This window comes from Syngnathus leptorhynchus, chromosome 19 (genome assembly GCF_054491065.1).
Source record: "Syngnathus leptorhynchus isolate UIUO chromosome 19, UIUO_Slep, whole genome shotgun sequence".
Classification (NCBI taxonomy): Eukaryota; Metazoa; Chordata; class Actinopteri; order Syngnathiformes; family Syngnathidae; genus Syngnathus; species Syngnathus leptorhynchus.
The window spans coordinates 7,699,458-7,722,090 of NC_141213.1; the positions used below are offsets into that span (position 1 = coordinate 7,699,458).

Sequence of the window (22,633 nt, forward strand, 5' to 3'; positions counted from 1 at the left end):
TATACCCTACTAAGTCCACACTTGTACTGATACGTAAATCCCAGATTTTAAACCGTATAGTAACCGCAAATAGTTCCAAACTATTCTAGTAGGTAAATCCCAGATTTTATACCCTACTACACACTTTCACTGGTCCGATCATCCTTCCTCTTATAATTTAGTGTTGTCAATGTGCAGAATTTGAAAAGGAATCTGCTTACCTTGTCTCACTGTGGGCCCAAGAGGAAAGACGGTGGGACGTGTGGCGTCTTTGTCAGGTCGTCACCTGGTGTGGACGTGGGTCCCAGACCCAGAGTCCCAGACTCTTGTGGTTACCGAAGTCCCAGACTTCTTTAGAGTCCCAGACTCTTTTACCTCTCATGCATCACGTCGGGGTCACCATAAATTGTTGGAATATATTTCTAATTTAACATGAACTCGAGTTACTAATCTGACTCCAATTTGTGACTTTACCCAACTGCCACTCATCCAACAATATGCGCGCTCGTTCTGCAATAGAAAGGTATCAGGAAGCCGGCATTTTCACACACGAGTGGATTTATTCCTAACACACAAATCTAATACATCACCTGGGTCTCGGGTCCCTCTCAATACACCTCTGTACGCCTCTGTTGCCACCAGCAGACGTACTCTACATCCGAGTTGCCCAGCCATTAATTATACTACACAATATGCAAATGGCACATCAACAAAGGCATTCTGTCATTATTCTATTGGCTATGTGTCAACTGCAGTTAACTTTAGCTTGCTCTCATTGGTCTTTCTTCTCCTGCCGAATAACTTGCTCGCTCCTCCTGGTTGTAGATTTCCATATAGGGTCACCAGTTGTTGTTATCGATCAGATGGCCCTGTGGGTCGTCCTTGTTGCTGCTCCTGGATGATCTTTTTGTTCTGGAACGCAGACGTCCTCGCACCAACCACATATTTTGTTTTGTTCCCACTGTCACACACTCAGCAGTTTCATACTCTCATGCACAAGATGTCTAATGAACTATTTCAAGATCAAATTCTTATATTCCTTCAGTGTCTTGGCCAGGACCTCTCACATGGCCCAGCTCGACTTCAAAGGACGTCGGTGGTATCACTACTCACACCTACGTCCGGCCCCAGAGTTTGTTCCGTCAAGATGAAGGTATTCTTGTTTGGCCGTGTCCCAGACCCGGCCAAAAGGGGGGTGACAGAAGGAGAAGGAGCAGCAATACGGAAAAGTAAAGGAGAGGGCTCGAAAGGATTTTCGGATTTTTCAGAATTAATTTTAGTAGTGCTATTTTTAGTAAGTTGTCTTTTTGTGTGGACATTGATGACAATTGATGAGACTATCCAGCAGAAAACGTCCCAGATTCAAATTTTACCCACTTATAAACAATACCGATGCAAAGGAGAAGTAGTTTTTGTGAACACAACAGAAGAGCTCTCACGAGAAGAACAGGAAGGTTTGAGACAGAGATGTGACAGCGGGAATTGGCAAATGCATGTCACATTGTCTAATTGGACAGAGACAAACCAAACGTTACAGGACAAATTGGAAAAGTACCAGAGAAGGGTGTGGAGGAAGCAAATTGAAAAGGTAAGGGAAATATTGGATTTAGCCCCACCAGACAGAGAAGGGACATGTATTCACCAATGTAAAGAGGATGGACGGTTTGTAGTTGCTTCATGTCATGGACAAAAGAAGTTAACAATATGGAAAAATGTTGTTTTATTTTATTTATGGTTTTTCAATGCTTAGGGAATGAGTTTGGTTTGTCCTCGGTTGAGAGGGCATTGGAGAGTCACGGCATACAATTATTCACTAAAAAAGAAAGCCCGTTTTTGACAACCATGTGACTCAACAAAATATGACATGTTTAAAGTTAAAGGGGACCGGCATAAGTATTGGGACAATAGATTCCACATGGTGGAAATTCAATTTCAAATTCAAAAATTTGTCACTGACTGTAACCTCTCCTCTCTCTCGTGCAGACATCTGGTTGTGGTGTGGTGATGACAAATTATATGATCGCTTGCCGAAGAATGCATCAGGTATCTGTGCCCTCGTGTCTTTGATAATGCCTGTGGTGGTTGTCCCCATTGAAATACAGAATCTCAATTGGGACCTGGAGTCCCCATTGACGGAGCTCCTGAAGCGAGCCAAAAGAAACGTTTTGCCCCCGTGGTTGAGCGACGATGATCCAACATATATTGACGCTATAGGAGTGCCCCGAGGTGTACCAGATGAGTATAAACTCGTTAATCAAGTGGCCTCGGGATTCGAAAGTATCTTCCTATGGATCACCCCCAATAAAAATGTAGACCGTATTAATTACGTTCATTACAATGTCCAACGACTTGGTAATTATACAGCTGAATCATTTGCCGCAGTTCATGAACAATTGGCCGCGACGTCATTAATGGCGTTCCAAAATAGAATTGCGTTGGACATGCTATTGGCTAAGGAACATGGTGTGTGTGGAATGTTTGGTGATGCATGTTGTACTTTCATCCCAAACAACACGGCACCAGGGGGACGACTGACCAAGGCGTTGGAAGGACTAAGGACACTGAATAAAAAGATGAAAGATCATTCAGGTGTACACACCGATATTTGGTTTGATTGGATGAAAACGTTTGGAAACTGGAAAGGGCTCATCATGTCTGTGCTTGTTGCTGTGGCTATTTTTACTACAATTATGATGTTATGCGGTTGTTGTTGTGTTCCATGTATTAGATCACTCACTGTCCGGTTGATCGAGAAAACCGTTGGCCCGTTGCCACCGATGGGCCAATATACCCTGGTGGCTCAACATGAGCCGCGGGAGGAAGAAAGGACCGATAGCGCACTGGTAGATATTTGCTAGAGTCGCGGGTGATGACCTCATAAATGAGGTCATGAGAGGGAATAAAGGGAAATGTGCTTTCAGCAGTTAGCAAACATATTTTTCAAGGTTGTGTTAAACATATAATCATATCAATATAATATCTAGTATTGGGGGGAGGCTCGGTTGCAGTTTCCGCCAGTTCTGAGTTCCTCCCCCACGTGCTCCTCCTTTTGATGTCTTGGATGCCCTGGCTACAGAGGCGTTGCTACACTAAAGGAAGGGAGATAGTGGCTGTAGTAACGCTGATTAGAAAAGGAATGTAGTGTAGTGTGAATTGATCTTCTCGACCCCCACATTGGGAGTGCAGAGTCTGCTTTCTTCCCCCAACCAGTTGTCCTCTCCACAGGTGGCCGACTCCTGCTAAGTTTAACTTCTTAGTAAACTAACACAACACATAATAATAATAATATCTAACCTTACTTAAACCTTTCAGCACATATTAAGTAAATGTAAGGTAACTGATATACAGTTCCTTAAACGAACATTGAGTAAATATGGGATAACTTTAATGTGACTTCTTCAAACTGTATATAACCAATTTTGATCATCTACAATCTATGAATCAAAGCTACAGTTAACTAAAAGGAATGAAGTCCCTTTAAACTGACAAAGAACATTTCGCCTATGCAAAGAAGCTCTGCTCATTGTCATTGAAGACTTCTTACAAAACAAACACAAAAGTAACATAAGGACAGGAAGGAAACATAAGGCTGACAAGGATCAAAAGACATTCCTTGAACCAAATAGAAAGCATTTAGTTTAAAGGAGAGTCGTAAACTCATAAAAATAAGGCCTCCTGATCTGGCAGGCCAAGGCTTCCCCCGAGATTATTCCAACAGATAACACCTCGAGGTCGGAGAACAAAGAACAATACCACGTCCAGGTGGTTGGGCTTCGAGAGGAACACCCCCAACTCCTGACCACAGTGATGACACCTCGACGGGGAGGAGATGACCATCGACCAATCATCACACAATGTTTTGCATGCTTTAATATTCATATTGTGTTTCTTTAAAACTGGGCAACCCGGAAGAATGTGTCGTCTTTTGGTGGTCACAGAAACGCACGAGTTTTAGTGTGAGGGACCCGGGACCCAGGCCTGTATTAGAGCACTTTGTTAGGAATAAACATTTGGTAAATTTGGTCTGATTGATCTACTGGTCTTCTCTTTGACAGAACGAACTCGCAAAATTGTTAGGTGCGCCAGTGTGTGGATTAGGACATAGAAACTTGTGTTAAGTGTTGATCGTAATTTGGAGTCAGATCAATAGCTAAAATCCGTATCCTAACATCAGGCACCATGCAAAAAAACAGCTTGCAAATCTATTATCGACACGATATGAGTCGTCTTGTCAGAGTCAATCTCTGCAGAATCCACTCAATCAAATTCAAAGTCCAAATTCAAATGAATAGTAATGAGCAACTCTTATCCTAATTGCATTTCATCGTGTTCCATTGCAATTGAAGTGAATCGTAATTCATCAGGTCAGATTCTATTATCATTGAATTCATTCCAATGATATGGTAACTTCAATTCATTGTATTGCGTCGCTATTGCCTGCTTACAATTGACCCAATGCGGGTAAAACAACAACAACAAAAAAACAGCTTTTGGGCTTCATTTTTTTTGCATTCAAAAAAAATTCCACTCTGGCCCCTTTTTGACCATACATAAGAGACATTTCGGATAAATGATGGTTGGCAGTGAATTGAAGGCCCCGAAATTGGGAGGACAAGTTGACACAAGGTAAGATGACTTTTCCAAGCCAATCTTTTCTCCGCATAATTATATGAATTCAATTAATTGAGGCTTACACATTTGCATATCTGGGTTATTTCTCTGTAAAGGTCTATCGGGAGGCAAGAAATGATTACAAGGCGCCAGACAGTCCAACTCCTCCACGTCTGCCCCCCTTCTCAGCGGGAGGGTTTGGTCCCACCACCTTGGGAAAAGAAATAATGGGATTTTATCTAGCTGCTATATTTATATATATATATATATATATATATATATATATATATATATATATATATATATATATATATATATATGAGCAATATATATGCTCATATATATATATATATATATATATATATATATATATATATATATATATATATATATATATATATATAAATATATATATATATATACATAATATATATACATAAGTATGCTATATATATATATATATGTATATATATATATATATATATATATATATATATATATATATATATATATATATATATATATATATATATATATATACACACACATATATATAAATATATATATATATATATATATATATATATATATATATATATATATATATATATATATATATATATATATATATATATATATACACACATATATATACATATATACATACATATATATATCCCTCCCTATAACACCCACCCATTCTCAAATGCCAGGTTTTGTCAAAAGACTGAACTGGCTTTTTCCACCCTTTATGCGACTCAAGTGAAGTTCAACTCAATGAGTCGTTGCAAAAGTCTGCACACCCTCTTATATCTGGGATGTAGCTGTGCGCAGAATGAAGCAGTCATGTTAGATGGAAGCCAGCGCTCCCCTGCCACCATTTAAACTGCCACCTATTAAACCCAAATCAATATCAGATGCTCTGCTATTTCATTTTTTTCCCCCGATGTGGGAAAATGTGTTACGGTACTGAGGATTGGACTGACGATCCATCCGTCCGTCACATCAGTATTCCAAAAGAGGCCGGTGTGCTTTGGCAGCGTGTTGACGTTCACATCCAAAGGCAACGCTAAATGATTCTGATTAGATTTGTAATGAATGATTTTTCACTCCTGTTTGCCCTCACTGCTGGAAAACGAATCCCTTTTCGCAGCGCATTATGAAAACGGTGATAATGACCACTGGATTGCCAATATGAATTTATGATCGGGATTTCGGACATCAGCCCCCCCCCCCCCCCCTCATTATAATGCCTGCCTGCCTGCTAAGATGATCAGAATAGCAATTGAGCAAATATGTGCTCTTTGTGTGGCTGGCTGCATTTCTATCGCTGATCCTCAAGCTATGAAATGAGACAAACAATTGTGAAGGAGCAGTCTGTCCTCTGAAACATTCTGCCTTCAATCGCTTTAATCATTCGGCCGGAAACAAAGAATACACAAAGTCATCAGCACTATACAAGCGCGGACACTTTCATTCATTTATTGCCTCATAAGAAACGTTTTCAATCCTCCCAACTTCCTCCCCATTCTATGATTTCAGCAGATGTCATCATGGTGGCTCCCATTGGCAAACTTGCCTTCACTTATGTTCAAACTTCAGTGCCTTCACACATTGATTGAGTAGTCTCCAACTTTTTACATCGATAATTCAAAGGCAGTGCACGTGCACGTGCGTAGATTCAAAGGAAAGAATAAATGTTGGAAAACAAACTGTTCTAAAATGCAACCCAAAAACGTGAGCTTAAGAATGCCCCGGTTAGCTTCATGCTAACGGAAGACATTATTTATAGGCTCATGGTTAGCGCCGTAGCAATCGAGCAATCACTGTGTTGTGGTTTGTCCGTCGCACTTGATGGTTTTATAGGAGTCTTGTTGTCAGCTATTCATTGAATTTCCGCAATCCACAATCGCGCCGCAGATGAAAACGACATTTGAAATTCGGAGCTGCTTGACTTACACTGACACCTAGTGGCAAACTACGCGCAGTTCATCCTGTCGACGTATAGCCAAATGATGCTGCCCCCTTTTGATGGCTACCGTGGGGTGCAAAGAAGGAGACTTTCCTCTCATCTATTTTTAACATTGCTTGAGGGGAGGGACATTTGGTGTGTGAGTGAGTTTTTTTGTGTGTACGAGGTTGATTGATTGATTTTTTGTTTCAGTACGAGCGTTTTGGGTGAAAAAGAGATTTGGTGTGTGTTTACATGAGGTTTTTTTTACATGAGCCTGGGAGTCATTTGATGCGTGTGTGAGGTGAGGTGAGGTGAGGTGAGGTGAGGTGAGGTGAGGTGAGGTGAGGTGAGGTGAGGGGAGGGGAGGGTGTGTTCACGGGTGTGTTAGGAGCCACTAACGTCAGATGATTGCGCCCGCGCAACCACGCCGCCCGAGTAGCATAGTTAGCGTGCTAACGTTAGTGTTGCCCGAGAAAAGTCAATAACCTTGAAGCCAAAGGTAAGCAAAAGTTGACCATGAAGGCGTCACATAACGTGACCAGCCTAAATAATACAAATATATGTCTGCTAGGCTAGCACCACACCAATCCAAATATCGTCCTTTCTTCACTGGAGCGTAATTAAGGAGCGTGACTAACAAGCTCTTCGTACTGGATTTATCGCCCGCCCGCCCGGGCGCCGAGGCCGTGTGAGTGACTTTTACGCTGTATTTGTGGCCCATGAAGGACGAGGAATGTGAGAGATCAGGGTGAACTTTTTCCCTCTTTGGATGTTGTCGTTTGGATTGTCAAGGCCTCTTCTCAGCTGTCACTCAAGCCTCAGATGCAGCCACCGTGCCAAGGGAGGACGAGGAGGCGGCGGCGGCGCATCGGACCGTGGAACGGCATCTTTGAGAGGTAAGGCCGTCCGTAATCGCCATTGATCTCCTTCTCAATCGCTCCCGTTGAGTACCTTACGCTTCAAGATTGACATCAGAATGATTCGCAACAAAATCGTTTGCGCTGCTGTCGCGAGGTCATTAAAACTGAAAAACCAAATCAAGCCGTGCTGTTAAAAAAAAAAAAAGGGGCAAAATGCGAAATGTATCCGTTAGCTTGTCAATCTGCCTTTAGTCTTCTCGTTGATCATTCAAGTCAGACGTGAACTCGAGCAGGACAACGACGACTCTCGCGCTGTTATTATTCAGGCGGCGGTGGCGGCGGTGGCGACGCTTCAACGAAGTGCTTGAAAAGTCGCAGGCAGACTTCCATTAGCATGCTAGGGTCTCACTAGATGCCGGCCGATGGAGAAAGGCAGGCTGGGGAACCCTCGGCAGCCAGCCAGCCAGGATGGCCTTTCTAGTCTTTTTTCATTAACCATTGCTACTTACTGTACATCACATGCCATTGACAGTCATTTTTACTTGAAGAGCTATCTTACAAAAGCAGTCAATCTTTTTTTTAGTCAGTGACCCCCTCCTGCGACTATATCCCCCCGAATATCACCTTCCTGAAACGGACAACGCGGGTGACACCATTCATAGTCATACGACAGCCTCTTGAAATGAGCCACTTTTTAATTCTAGGAGGATTGCGCGCCAGTTAAGAGAGGCCACATTTAGTCGCAACTCCAGCTAATGACAGATAAAAAGCAAAGTAGGGGAAATGAAATGTTTTATTTGACTCATTATTGAGTCATCAGCACGTCGTGGTGTGGAATGACTCCGAGGGTCGGGCCTCCCGTTTTGATACTGGAAGTGCGAGACGAGCAAAACGAAAACGTCATGACAACGGCCAAGTGCGCATCCGTCTGTCCGTCCCTCACAAAGCGTGGCTTTTCCTTCCTTGTTTGCTTGCTTGCTTCCTCCCCCCCTTTCCCCCGCTGTTTGCGGCCGTTACCGCGAACGTAACACGAGCCGACTGGTTTTGCGGGGTCGGCGGCTCCTTTGGCCAGTATCAGCGGAGCCCTTATGACACCTGTCACTTCGGCTGCGACTCAGCCAGGTAAACACGCGGCCGGCCAGGAAGCCTCAGACAAAAAAACATTCAAAACAAGCTTCTTTTTTTTTTAATCAGTTTTGCAATCACAAAAAAACGGAGCAGTCGTTGTCGTCACAGAAAATAGGCCAACACTTGATACGTACGATTAAGAGGCGGGTGGGGGGGGTTGTTAATATTGTTATTATTATTTGGGTTTTATCAAGTGTAATGCAGGCATGCGCTGTCATCTCGTCTCAGCCTGCAAATGCAAATGTTTTTTACTTTGCCTTCCTTTTCACCAAAATTTAGAGTGGTTGTCAAGCAAGATTTGAATTAGCATAATCTTAATTTGGCTGCTCTCTCCACCTCGGGACCCATAATTAATTGAGTCAGTCAGTATTGATGTGTCTGCGTGCGTGGCAGGCAACTCTGTGTCCTCTCTATTAAGGCAGGACGATGCATAATTCATACGTCTCCTGCAGAAGCTTCACTAGAAACAGCAAAGTAATTATGAACTGGGGAAGTCAGCGAACCGGCCAAGGGGCCGGCCGGCCGTGCCGCGCCGTGCACGCGCACGCGCGCACCCGATGCCAACCAAACATCTGAGCGCTGACGACGCTCTCTTGTAAACAATACACCACACGCGGCACTCTTTGAGCCCAATTGGATTGAAACTATGGCAGCCACTTTCTGCCAACCCTACCATGTCACCTTTCATGTTTTCAACTACCTTCCTTCATCTGAATTATTGATAGCTAGCTGGCTGTTGCATGCTGAGCCAGAGTCGCATTCAAAATACGGAGTGGATCATCGGGAACCCAAGTGAAGCGTGGACCCTTGAAGTGAAATGCAAGCAAGCAAGCAAGCACGCACGCACGCAAGCACGCAAGCACGCAAGCACGCAAGCGCATAGCCTTACTGTCAATTCATCCATTTAGCTTCTTGCGAGCTAAGCATGTAAAACACAAATAGCATCGGCGTGGCGTTGCGATGGTATGACGCTTCAATGTCAACAAAACAATGCCCACTGTGGCCATGTCTTCTTTGTCTTCTGCGGAGAACAACTCCTATTACTGCAGCTCACAGACAGTCTCCGTCCAAAGCCCAACGATTGCTGATGTTTTTCCGCAGGATGCGCAAGACAAACTGGGGGACTCACAGAAGCATGGCATCTCTCCCCCGCGGGCCAGACGGAAAAGCGTCTCACAGGTCGGCGGAATGAGAAAAGTAAGGTTGAACAGCGGTTAGGGTTGTGGATTTGAATCGAGCCTCGGTTCTGGTTTTCCACATAACTCTAGTTGAAGAAAAATGAGAAGATAACTTCCAATTGCATTTGATTGACCTCTTTCCATTTGATTTGAGGTACCACTTGACCACTCACTTGCTCGTTTGACGTTCTCTTAAGCTTGCTTGGATCTGAGCCGTGAAGTCCATGCCAGGTTTTGCCTCCTCCCCATCATGTGCAGCTTGTGTCCGCTCTCTCTCTCTCTCTCTCTCTCTCTCTCTCTCTCTCTCTCTCTCTCTCTCTCTCTCTCTCTCTCTCTCTCTCTCTCTCTCTCTCTCTCTCTCTCTCTCTCTCTCTCTCTCTCTCTCTCTCTCTCTCTCCTCCGTCCTTCCTTCCTTCCCCCCCTCCCTCACACACGCATGCAAACACATCGGCACACACGTGCTCCGTGATGCCAATGCAGCCGAACCCACGGAGGGAGGCTGGGCGACACTTGGACGGCGGCGGCGTGTTGGAGCCGGCCACACGAGCGACGTCCCACTACCGCATCCGCGCCGCATGCTGTCACGTCACTGCGAAGGAATATCGTGCGGGGCTTCCTGCTCGCCAGACGGACGCCGCCGAGCTGCGTGGCCAAGGTAAGAGAATTGCAATCAAAACAAATGCGCCAAATGTTTGCTCGCGCTAAGCCTTTTCACAGCGAGTGTGCACGTGTGAACGCAGCTTTTTGCGCCGATGTATGCTTGCTCGAAAGTTTTAGGTCCTCCCTATTACCCACTAAGTGTGAAGCCATAATGAGGCACCGACTAAATGCGGCCGTCCAATCAAGCCGTGCTCCAGCCTTGCGTTGGGAATTCACGAGATAGATAGGTAGATAGGTAGATAGATAGATAGATAGATAGATAGATAGATAGATAGATAGATAGATAGATAGATAGATAGATAGATAGATAGATAGATAGATAGATAGATAGATAGATAGATAGATAGATAGATAGATAGATAGATAGCGCAGTCGAGGGATGGATGGACGTGTGCTGCCTGCCCGGCAAGGGTTGTTGAGAAGGTCACACCGATACCACATAATATGAATCATACAGTCAATACTTCAATCATATTGCAGTACAAATTTGGGTATTGATCGCAGAACCCCCAAAAAATCAGACTTGATGTCTCTTGTGTATGTTTTTGGTCAAATCGATTTGGCACTTAAGAATAGTAAAAGCTCGGAATTTGTTTTTTGTTTTAATCTGGTGGAAGAAGTCTTTCTTTTGGTTGTTTTGGTGCTTGCCTTGTCACAGAGCGCAGATTGTGCAAAATCCCCGTTTCATCTCGCACCACCGGGGCTCCTTGTAAATTGCCTGGCGCATCATGTGTGATTCCCGTTGTCAAAGGAAAGAAAGAAAGACAAAAAAAATAGGAGAAGCATGTAAAATTCATCAGGCGCAAATGATCAGTGCCCGCCCTCCACATCTGTAAAAGGACTCCAGCTTGTTTGTGAGTTGAAAGGCAAAAGTGGCCATTTAATGGCTCCGCCTTTTAGTATGTAATTTTAGTATGTTTAGGCTTTATGGCACTGGAGATTTGTTGTGAACCAATTTTGAACAAATTGCTCGGGGCATTCTTGAGAATCCTGCTTGTTTGTATGCTAGCTTATGTATTCTATTAAAAAAAAAAAAAAAAAATACATTGGTTTTTTCAAAAGACAAAGTTCAGCATCCCTTCTTTGGTGGTGAGGGGATAGTGACGCTAAAGGAGGATATTTGCCAATTTACCAAGTCTAGGCCTACTTCCACTTCCAATTAGCATAGTAATTATGAAACCTCATCAACAGATGCAACAGCATTTGCTGTAACCAAATAATTTTCAGTCCACTTAAGTGAAATTGGATCATTTCCCACAGCGTACCTGATGAGCTCATACGGGGGGGGATGCAAGGGAGGACGGAGGCCAAGAGGTCAGCCGAAGGGAGACCAAGAGGTCAGCCGCGTAAGCACGAGTAGATTAGCAAAGGCAAGCCCGTGTTTGCAGTCAGTCAACTGAACATTTGAACTAATGAGGTGGGTTGTGCCTCTTGAATGACTTTCGCTCTCGGGCTTGTTGCCTGGCCGCCATCAGTGACGATGGTTAGAAAAATCATGCTTTTATTGTCAAAAAAGCCGCACAGCATCAATCCCATTTGAATCGGCCGAAGAGATGCTATTGACCGACATCTGTGGGGTTTTTTTTTTTTTTTTGCTTCACGCTAAAGTCATTGGTCACAACTTGTCCACCTCACGTCTGATTATCTCAAGGCCATGAGTGGCAGCGGTGTTGGAATGATGCTGAGGATGACAGCATTGATGAGTCAGCCAGACCAGAGTGCCAGCGAGACAGCCAGCGCATCTGGCTTCCGGGTCTCTTCTCTACTTTGGCCGCATTTGAAGTGGCCAGCGTTCCAGAGCGAGCGGCCGAGAACAGGACGCGGCTCACACGGGGCGCACTCAGACGGGTCGTACGGGAGCTGCTTTCATTGACAACAAGCGAGCAGCACGTTACCCCCGGGAAACTTGTGGAAACACTTGATTTTCTTTGGCTCCTGCTACAAATTTGTCTTTAGCGAGGAGAACCTCCCTGTGGAGGGAGACAATTTGGCTTGGTCGCTCTTCCTAAGCGCTTTTCAGCTAAATGTGCTCATCCCTTCCCGTTTGAGATTTTAACTGTTTCAAGTAGTTAGCAGAAAGAAAATAAACCCAATTTCTCAAACAGGCAGGAGCTTGGCGTCCATCTTGATTGCCAGCGGTTTTCCGTATTGCCTTGACAAATGTGAAGTAAGGGAGGCCAAAGGTCCAAAGCCTGATAGGGTCAGTGCGCCGCCGCTAACGGTCCCTTTTGGGTGTGTGCGGCAGCTTTTAAGTGGCTTGCTATTGTATGTTTACCATGGCAGCTTCCCGCTCGTGCCTACAGGCTACACCTGCTTTTTCCACAAAATCACCAGCAGTTAGCATTTCTCTAGCTCTCGGATGTGTCTCGGGGCAAAGGAAAGGTGGTAGCCATGCTGGCAGGCAGCCATGCTGCCATGTTTCTTTGTTTGTCATCCAGCTCCTGGAGCATGCTCTGACTGTCAAAGGCCGTTAGCATTGTTGGCTAGCTAAGGGTGCCACGTGTGCACCAGCTGCTGCATGCTAAGTGCACTTTTGCCACAGCACTTGAAGCTTGTTAGTGACTGCGCCACGGATGGCTCGGCAACGGAACGGCCAAAGGAAAGAGAAAAAAAGCCACTGCAGGAGTTCCAATATTCCCGGTTTGACTCCTTTTTCCCTTTGCATTTGGAGAGAGCTCTTTGCGCTTTGTTCCGCCGCTTCTTTGTCGCCGACACCGTTTGCACGTTTAAAGCCGCCCGCCGGCTCGCATCTATCTCCGCGCCGAGCGGAGCGTTAGGAAGCCTTGAGATTGGCCTGTCTCCTCTCCTGAGCGTGATGGCCGGAGATGGCTGACATTTGTGGTGAAAGGGCGCTGACGGGATCTAACGCTTTTGACAGCAGCTCATAAAGGTTCCGGAATACACGCAAAGTCATATTGAGTGGCAACAAATTGTATATGACGAGCAGATGCGCTGGATTTCCCCTCGCCGGATGTCCGTTTAACCCCCATCGACTAGCCAGGCGTCAAATACCTTGCTGGACGACGAGGAAGCCTTTGATCAATCCCATCGGGCTCGTGACCCACATCTGCCTGAAGCCGAGGCCTCACGTGAGCTGTGGGCGGGCGGGCGGGCGTGCAAGCGGGCGGGCGTGCAAGCGGGCGGCTCCATTGTCCTTTGCCAAAGCCGCTGTGCCGTCCACAGGGCTGGCTTTTTTGGAAGCCACAATATTGAATCTTCCAGCGGCCTTCTACCATTAGCACGGGAGGGCCAGAGCGTCACATGAGCAAGCATCCTAGAAAGTGTCTGTACCGCCGCGAGCGCCGCTCTGGTTTATTTAAAGCCAGGAGCTTTATTTAAGAAGCCCTTGGCTGAGATAAGATGCCGCCACCGCCCCCCAATGGAAGGGATGGAGGGGACCAAGAGCCCCTTGGCTGCTAACAATGACAAAAGGCAAATCTTTTGCAATGGCAGCCATTTCATTGATCCGTTCACATTTTCAATGGGAAATAACGGCGATGCTGACGGCACTCTGTCAAGTCCGCTGGCGTCGGCAGGCGCCCCGTGTGGCTTTGCAAAACCCTCTTGTTGACGCGCACTCTCTCTCTGCGGCACTAAAGATTGTTGGGAACCTTACTCAAACTGGCCTATCACAGCAAAAGCCCAAAGCACTCACCTATGTATATTGATTGTTGAACATACAATAATCCTGATTGGATGAGCCTACCCCCCCCCCCCCCCCCCCCCCCCCCCCGAGGATTAGATGGGATTATCAAAGATAGCAGAGTTTACCGCAGAATGCGGTAGAATGCTTTTTGATTTGAAAGTAAAGGCCAGTTTTGTGGGGCTTGCTGACTGGGATTGGCAATAATGGAAGGGGGTCCGGTCCAGATTGTTATTGGGCAAGCGCGATGGAAGGCGAGGCCCCCAAACTCTGCCTGCCTGCCTGCCTGCCTGCCTGCCTGCCTGCCTGCCTGCCTGCCTGCCTGCCTGCCTGCCTGCCTGCCTGCCTGCCTGCCTGCCTGCCTGCCTGCCTGCCTGCCTGCCTGCCTGCCTGCCTGCCTGCCTGCCTGCCTGCCTGCCTGCCTGCCTGCCTGCCTGCCTGCCTGCCTGCCTGCCAGATTTCATTTCACGCTCGGCAGAGCTCTGCCTCAGAGACGCTGACATTTACACGGGCCTCCGTCGCCTTTGCCGTGGGCCCAAGGCAGCGGCCGGCCCGCCGAGGAGGGAGCGAGCCTGCGCGCATCCCCAATGTTCATTCCTTCAGCAAATCCCATCAATTAGATGCTACGTGCCGAGGCGGGGCTGCCCGGCCCGGCCCTGCCCGGCCCGGCCGAGCCCGTCGAGCCGTCGCTCATCTCTTAACGTAAAGCCCATCAGGCTGGTTAACCCCTTGTGCCCCGCCGGCCGCTAATCTGATTAGCTCTCCACCACCAGCAAATCAGTTCACGCTAAGATCTCAAGTTCTAATTGGTGCATGCATTTTTTTTGTATTTGTATTTTGTACGAAAGCATCGGAAGCGGCCCCTCCCTCTCCCGAGCATGCCTTCATTGGCTTGAAAGCTTTCTCACTTGTCTTATTGGTGCAATAGCTCACTTTGCACCTGCACACTCCGAGTGTCTTTCACACATGGGCTATCCTCTGAGAGTACTGCTTTTTTTTTTTTTTTTTTCCTCCCACCCCTCCTTTTTGTGTTAATACCCCCAGCCAGTGTGAAATTGTCCACTTTTGCGCCCGAGAAGACGTTCTTCACAAAGCTGCAGGCCCGTCCGTCGGGTTTCCAGAAACATTTGGAGGCGTGAGCGGACACCGTGACGGCCGAGGTCAGCCTCCGTGCCGTGGCGCTAAATCTAGCGGTGGCGCGCATGCTAAGCGGCCGGCGTGATGAGGTGCTAACAAAGTTATGGATTCATTAGCGAGCACGCGGGACTGTGAAGCTGGGCGGGGTTACGGTGTGACAGATGGCGCCTGCGTGGCTGCCTGCCTGCCTGCGTGTGAATGAGTGAGTGAATGCTCGCTGGTGGCGCTCACGGTTGTTTATCCACACAAAGCAGCAGACAAAATGGGAGCTTTAGCACCCATGCGTCTGTTTCTGCTTGCTTTCATGGCAACGGAGCTTGTCCAAGGCTTCTTTTGGTCACCCGTCTACTAGTTGGTCTTGGCAGAGGATCAAGAATATATGCCCGGGCACGTTTGATGATGCATCCGTCCACCTCCACGCTAATCCTTTTCGGCAAAGTGCAATTTCTTGGCTGTAGCTCCATCTTATTTCAGTAGTCACGCTTAGTTGGTCTATTTGAAGCGGAAGAGGATGGATGAGCTCTGAGCCTCAGTCGATTCATTTCCAGCCTTTCTTTGTGCTTCCTAATATTGGAATTTCAAACAATCGATTGTTGATGAGCCACTTGATCATTCCAAATCTTAGCATCATTAGCAAATGTAGCACGACTTTGACACGTTTTGTCATGAAATAAGCGGCAAACGCATGCCAAGGAGGGAGGGAGGATGCTGCTCTTGCTGATGGAAAGACGGCTGGCAATCTTCTTCACGTTCTCTTCTGGTGCCATTAAGGTCCCTTTTGCAACTTTGGACTCGCACCCAAAATTATGAACATTTGACCAGAAAATAGAGGAGGTCAGGCTTCTTTCTGTCTGTGTCCCGAGCGAGCAAGCGAGCGAGCGAGCGAGCAAGCGGTTTGGCAATTAGTCGGCTTATTGTTCAGCAATATAGATTCACCCTCCCTCCCCAGGTCGGCACTTTTGTCCGTGCTTTCACTGAGACGTGCGGCATTTTTAGGATGGATAATCTCCATCTACGTAATGAAAGTGGCTTTGGATTGAGTTCAGGACAAGAGATTTAGGGAAAGCAGGTTTTGCGCTTCTGTTGTTGCTTTTTGGCCAGTCTGTGTGTCTCAAATATCAATGGGCAAATGAACGGACGTGTCAGCAGGTGCTTGGAGAAGGATGTCAGGACCAAGGACAGCGCCCCACCCTTTGCACTGTTGTTGCATGTGTGTGTGCAGGTTTTAGTCCTTTTTCATTCGAGTGCGATTGCCTAGCCAAGTTATCTTACTACGGTTGACGTAGCGGCTGTCTGTCTGGCTGGCTGGCTGGCATATGCTGCCACATCCAATCTGTTCTCAATCCAGGCTGGCCGGCACTCGCTTCTTTCTCTTGTTCCTTTCCCAACGGCCTACGCGTCGATGGTCGCCATCAGACTCGGTAGCTTTGACTGCAGCATCAAAGCACTGCCACGAGATCGGCGCAGATCATTTTCAAATGTCCATCCAAGATTGATTTTCATCTGGCTTCCTCCCTGGAATGGGTTGGGACAAGCTTTGAAGCTGACATCTGGCCTTAGCTCAACTGGCGTCCCGCTCCAATTCCGAGAAGAAAAAGTGGTAAATACTTTGTCTTTTCATTTCTGAAGCGCACCTACCCATTGACATCTAACTTTGAAAGAATTTTTTTTCAAATCCAAGCCAGATTGATGGCGTGCGTCATTTAAACTGTGACTGGAACATGACGTACTTTATTGCGCAATTGGCACGTGGTGGAGAAGACGCCGTGATTTGTTTTCATTCCTCCAAATGCTCACCAGCCCCTGCCAGACCATGAAAGCATGAAATCCGGGCATCTGTGAGGACATCCAAACTGGCGTATCAGCGACAAAAGAGAGTGCAGGCAGGCAGGCAGGCTGGGGGGCTTAGTCAGGGTCGGCAGCCGCCAATAGCTTTGGATGGCTGTGAAGGCCAAACTCCCTCCCTCCCATCAAGACTTAATCTGCTGTAATGATCGTTTTTATGGCGGCGGGCGATTGTAGTATCTCGAAAACACCTCCTGTACTGCTGCCGAGCCCAAAAAAAGGGATGCGCGTACTTAGCAAATGAGCTGTGAATATACATTGGAGGGGCAGAATTTACATTTGCAAACATCGATGGGAATCCAAAGGGGAATGGGCATCATGGCTGGAAATCACGCTGATGAGGCAGGCGCTGGCTGACACACTGCCGCCGCCGCCGCCGCCGCCACACACCACCGGCGGCTGCATGGCTTTGAAGCCCGCCGAGCCTCTAGGGGACACTCATGATAATGCTTGCAAATGAATGGCACAACAAGACGGGACTAGTGGAGGCACGCGCCCGTCATCCATTTTCAACATATGCTCTACTGTATTGGCAAATAGGCTTGGTTGCCTGAATACTTCATATGGTGTTCCATTTCGGTGGCATGACCGTAAAGATCACCAAAGTGTGCTCATTTTCCGTGACCGTGGAAGTCACGCGCGCCACCTGCAGCAATCCGTGTTGTTATACTGCAGAGCAAGCAGCGCAGCGCAGAGTGAGCAGCGAGGCTAATTTTTGCACGTCTCTCCTGGACACAGAAATATGCATACATAAGAAGCACCCGGCCACGTTCTCGGGCGGCCAGCTGTTGGGCTTCGGCAGATCAGTAGATGCACGCGCCTTCTGTGTGAGCAGGCAGGGCCAAAGCCGCTCGCTTCTTCTTCTTCTTCATGACTTTCGTGCACTCGGGTGCTCTTTACAATACATGTTGAGAGACGCGCATGAGCAAGCATCGGAGCGATGCAAATATGTTTGCTTGCGCGAGCTCAGCCAAACACACTTGATGATGTCATTTGTATAATCGGATGAAATCTGGGCCAGCGTTGACGTCGCGGCAGCCGGCGGGATGAGCAGTCACTGTCATCATGATTTGCTGTGTAGGTGGGAGAAGCGGCGCGCGCGGGCGGGCGGGCACGTACTTGCGCGTGAGTATAGCCCGGACGCCAGGCGGCTGGCTACTACTGTTCATTCGGACGTTTTTACAACGGGGGAATGTGCGCTTGGCTGTGACAAACTAGAAAATGCAGTGAACATCCACAGTTGTGCAACTTATTATGAATAGGGCCCAAATGTCCCTATATATCAGATCAAATTATAGCGGGATGAGTTGAAATTGCTCAATTAAAAATGGATGCATCCTCATCATCTCTTAGCACTTTCCGTGTGAACTGGTGCCATTATTTTTGCAGCCTCATTTTGTTGGGCCTTCGCTAAAATAACTTTCAAACGTGTTCATATGTGAGAGCAGAGCGAGCGAGGAGCGTGCCTCCGCATCCAAATGATGTTTACATCCCCCCACTTCTCCCTCCTTTGTGACTGTGCGTGTCTTTGCGTCCCAGGAGCTGTCAAAGGCGCCCCCATAAGAAGCCAGGCGTGCAGGAACGCGCCGCCCGCCCCCGGCTGGAGCCATTGTACAAAGTACATTTGTGGTCTAGTGCAAAAAAAAACAAAAAAAAAAGAACCTCAGCGCAGCCAGAAAACGGGCGCTCATGTTTTATTAATCTGCTTACTTGGCAGCGGTGCGCCGTGAACTTTTAACCTCGCTCGGCGCTCTCTCTCGGCCAGCTCAGATAGGTCGGCGCCTCGCACGGCCGGCTCACCTTGGCAGCGCCTAGTAACGATGGAGTTTGTCCGTTCTGGGCTCAAACCCGCGCGGCTGGGTTTTGAATCTCCTAGCAGGCGACTCTTAGCTGGCTAGCTGGCTGGCCGGCTTCTGCTCTTAAAGTCGCTCAGCTTGATCCCTTCTGATTTGTATTTAAATACAGATTATAAAACCATCCCCCCCCCCCCCCCCCCTTAAATCTGAGCTAAATCCCTCAAGATTGATGCTCCTTTTTCTCTCCTCTCCTTCATTGACTTAAATCTGCTTGTTTCTTTGTTGGGTTGTGGGAGGCAGCCCAGCTTCAACACTCTCAACTGATCAAATACGTTTGGAACAATAACATTGTGCTTCTTTTTTTTTTTCTTCTTCATCTTATATAGTAAGACTGTAAACAGGAGACTAAAGTACAATCCGCCATTTTTGTTTCCACTACCTCAAACCTTTTCATCATCTTGTGCAAATCGTCGGCCAAGTACTTTTAAAAGAGGTTTTAGAAAAGGGAAAGAAAAAAAAAAACCCTAACCATTCCAACCAAAGCACATTCCCTCATTTGTCTGCCTTCCGCACCGGGCGCTCAAATCAATGCGTTCACAGCGAGAAGTGGGAAAAAAATTGATACGGGTTGCGGCCGCTCGGAGGACGTTCCTTAATTGGCTCGAGTTTGAATTGATTTGTCCTAATGAGAGCGCCGAGCTTGCGAGTGGGCTTCATCGCCTCGCCCGCTTCCTTCTTTCCGGCCTGTTTAGCGTACAGCCCTCCCTCATCCGCGCGTTGAGATGAAAGCGCCGGCCCGCATCACATTTCTTGTAAAAATCACAGCGCTCGGCTGCTTTACAAGACGGCGAGAGGCCCGGCCATCAGGCCAGCCACCGCAAAATTGCCCCCCCCCCCCCCCCCCCCCCCCCCGAGATTGTCTGCGGGAGGGAGGATGGATACAGATATAGTGAGGGCGGCGAGGAACACCGATTAAGCATGGGGGGGACAAAGAAACAGAACAGAGAGGCTCGTCATATTATTGCAAAGAGAAGGAGGAGGAAAATAAAGCCGTTTGCCGCGCTAATGCTAGCTTAGCATGGCTAACGCCGCTATTTTGCTGAAGCTGGACATGGACAGCGTTCTCTGCCGTTGGGATCCATTTCGCTAACATGAACACGGCTGCACGTAAAGTGTCGTTGCAAGTGGAATTCATTTCTGCGTCATCGCCATGGTCGGGATCTCTGAAATTGCGCTTCTGTCTCAGTCTCCTGATGCATCATACCGGGCCGGGCCGGGCCAGGGGGGGCTGTTGCCGCTTGCTGACTCATAGCTAGCAGCCCCCATCCATCCATCCATCCATCCATCCATCCATCCATCCATCCATCCATCCATCCCTCCTTCCTCATGTGCCTCGACTTCAAAGTGCACCCTGACCAAGTCCATATCGCTGAGCAAAACCGCTCTCTCGGTCCCCCCCCCCCCCGTGTCCTCCTCCTTCCCAGAGCAGAGGTCAGACGAGCTCATCTTTTATGTATCGCTCTCAACCATTGATTGTGCCTCAGGAAATTTATGAATACAGAGAGGCCTATTTGGTATCGTGCTGTAGCATATGGAGATGCATGCATGCGCACGCACGCACTTCTTTATCCTGCACTCATTTTATTGCCCTGATTTTTGGTTGGTGGAGTTTGTTACGTCTCTCTTTGTTTTGGTTTGGTACAGTTGTTCCCCCAAGCCGCCTGTGAATTGCCTGGATATTGAGAAGAGAACAAAAGCGCCACGGCCAAACAAGACTGCTCTTTGCTCGTTCTTCTCACAGCCACATTTTCAGGTGGTCTAATCTCACCGCTTTGAAGACGGAGCGTTTCGATTTCCTGGGATTTTTTTTTTAATCCTCCAAATGAGAATTGGGCAGCGGGAAAGCTGAAAGAAAACAAACGAGCGAGAGAGCGAGCGCCACCACCACGCGTGGTTTTGATTCCTCAGTCACCGACTCTGGTCTTTTGGTCGGCTTTGCAGGTGGAGAGACGAGCGAGCGCTGAGCAAAGGCGGCAACATTCCACGACAAGATGCCCAAGTTGAGACGTTGACGCAGGTCAGTGTGTGCGGTGAGATTGCTATGCTTTGAAAAGGCTCCCAAATCACGTGTGAAACGTCACCTTTTCAAATTCTGCATTTTAATTGCTGTTTACTTTTTAAAAGCAATCTCTAGAATCTATTCACTCGGGGACCCATTTAGCGTTAGTGTTGCCTTTCCGCGCCGTACGCACGATTTTGCCCACATCGGTCCCGCGCATTTGGCACGTTAATGACAAAGTCTAAAAGGCGATTTAGTACCGAGTGTTTCCGCACTGACAGAAAGGCGACGTGACAAAATTGTCGCTAGGTGTTAAACGGCGGCCGTGACCCCGTGCTGTTCGAACTTGGCTGTTTGCAATGCTATTTGCCGCCTTCGTGTGGCATTTGTACTGTGCCCCGACTCCTCGTAGCAGATAATAAAACAGAAGGCGCCTCGCCATTAGCGCCGCTGTTTCCGGAGCGGCGGTGTCGCCCGCGAGACGCGCAAACGCCGTCGCGTCAATTAAAGTTAACACATGGACCTGCATAATTCAAGCTGCTTCACCAAGCGTTCCGTGGGGGATTTTTTCACATTTTTATTTCTTTTTTTAATCCTCTTCCCACTCAGAGAATGTTCATATTGTTCGTAGCGGGTGTGTGCGCGTTGTGTTGATGCCGCCGCGCGTTTGCACGGTTGTGCCGACAATGCCGAGAAGCGTTAGCGTCAAAGCCGTGCTAATGCTAGCAGGCAGCCCAAGAGTGGTATAATGAGCCATTTGGCCTTAAAACCAAATCCCTCGGTTACTTGCACAAAATTTCCTCTCGTTAGTGCCTTGCCTACCAATCAATATATCAGCTAATGAACGGCCACTATTTGAGGAAATGCATTTCCACATGTAACGTGGAAACTTTAACCTTGCTCACATTTTGGTGGTTGGCCTTCAAATAGCGGCAAACGCCGGGGGAAATGTCGTGGGCAGAAAATGCCCGAGAGCTGTGACTTAACTCCATTTGTCACAAAGCGCCGTGACAGTACGGCTAATTAGTTTGCTAGTAACAAAAGAGCTGTCCCGCAAAAGCCGCCCCGCCGTCCGGCCGGCCTTCCGTCCGTCCACGCAGACTTTTATTAATGACGCGTCTGATTCAATTTGAATGCCAAGCAGCCGTTTGGTTGGCGAGTGTTTTGACAAAGTTGCCATTAAAGTTGCATTGGACATTTGTTGCCTGAATGCTGCTTTAATGGCAGTAGCCTGCCCATTGTGCCACTCTGCGTGTTTACATTGGTTACCTGTAAACAAATCAATAATGCTTCTCGCTCCCGCTCTCTTACGTTCCGCTAACTAGCTAGCTGACGTAAGTTCATTTCCACTCTGACATCACGTCGAGGCAAAGTATCAAGTAGCCACTAAAATGTTCTACTCGGAATGTTGCAGTAAAGAAAATGGACAGATTCCCGGGTTCATAAAAAGTGGGTCGAAGTCAACGAAAAAGCAGAGTCAAGCAACACGGCGGCAGTAATGAGACGGTCATTGCTTAAAAGCACTTTGACATCATGTGAACATTCAGCAAGTCCCTTAATGCTTCCAGCGCCTTCTTTGAAAATGTTCCCTGACATTGCTGTTCTTGTCTCCGTCTGCCTCTGTCTCAATGTTTCTCCATTTGTTTGAAATATTCATTCATATTGGTTCAAGTTGATTGAGATGAGCGTTTATGGTCCTTGATTTTTGGGGGTTTTCTGTCTCGGAGAAACCACCGAATACATTTGAGCCCGTAAATCTAATTACCGCTGATCCACATATTAT

The 22,633-nt window shown here is 47.4% G+C and overlaps 1 protein-coding gene across 9 annotated transcripts in view; it reads left to right on the plus strand.

Moving 5' to 3' along the window:
• The first annotated feature begins 6,867 nt into the window (after nt 1-6,867).
• LOC147041965 (disks large-associated protein 1-like) overlaps nt 6,868-22,633 on the plus strand; it is a 37,696-nt gene continuing 21,930 nt past the window's right edge. For 5 of the 9 annotated variants that reach the window (XR_015069145.1, XM_085938888.1, XM_085938889.1 and 2 more), the window contains exons 1-5: nt 6,868-7,043; nt 7,116-7,232; nt 7,337-7,440; nt 9,634-10,365; nt 20,793-20,868. Coding sequence is in view for 1 of the 9 variants with exons in the window: in XM_085938894.1 (XP_085795020.1) it covers nt 9,935-10,365; nt 20,793-20,868 (507 nt within the window). In the remaining 8 variants the exon portion in view is untranslated. The remainder of the gene's footprint in view (nt 7,044-7,115; nt 7,233-7,336; nt 7,441-9,633; nt 10,366-20,792; nt 20,869-22,633) is intronic. The other 4 variants (XM_085938891.1, XM_085938894.1, XM_085938887.1 and 1 more) reach the window with 4 other exon arrangements.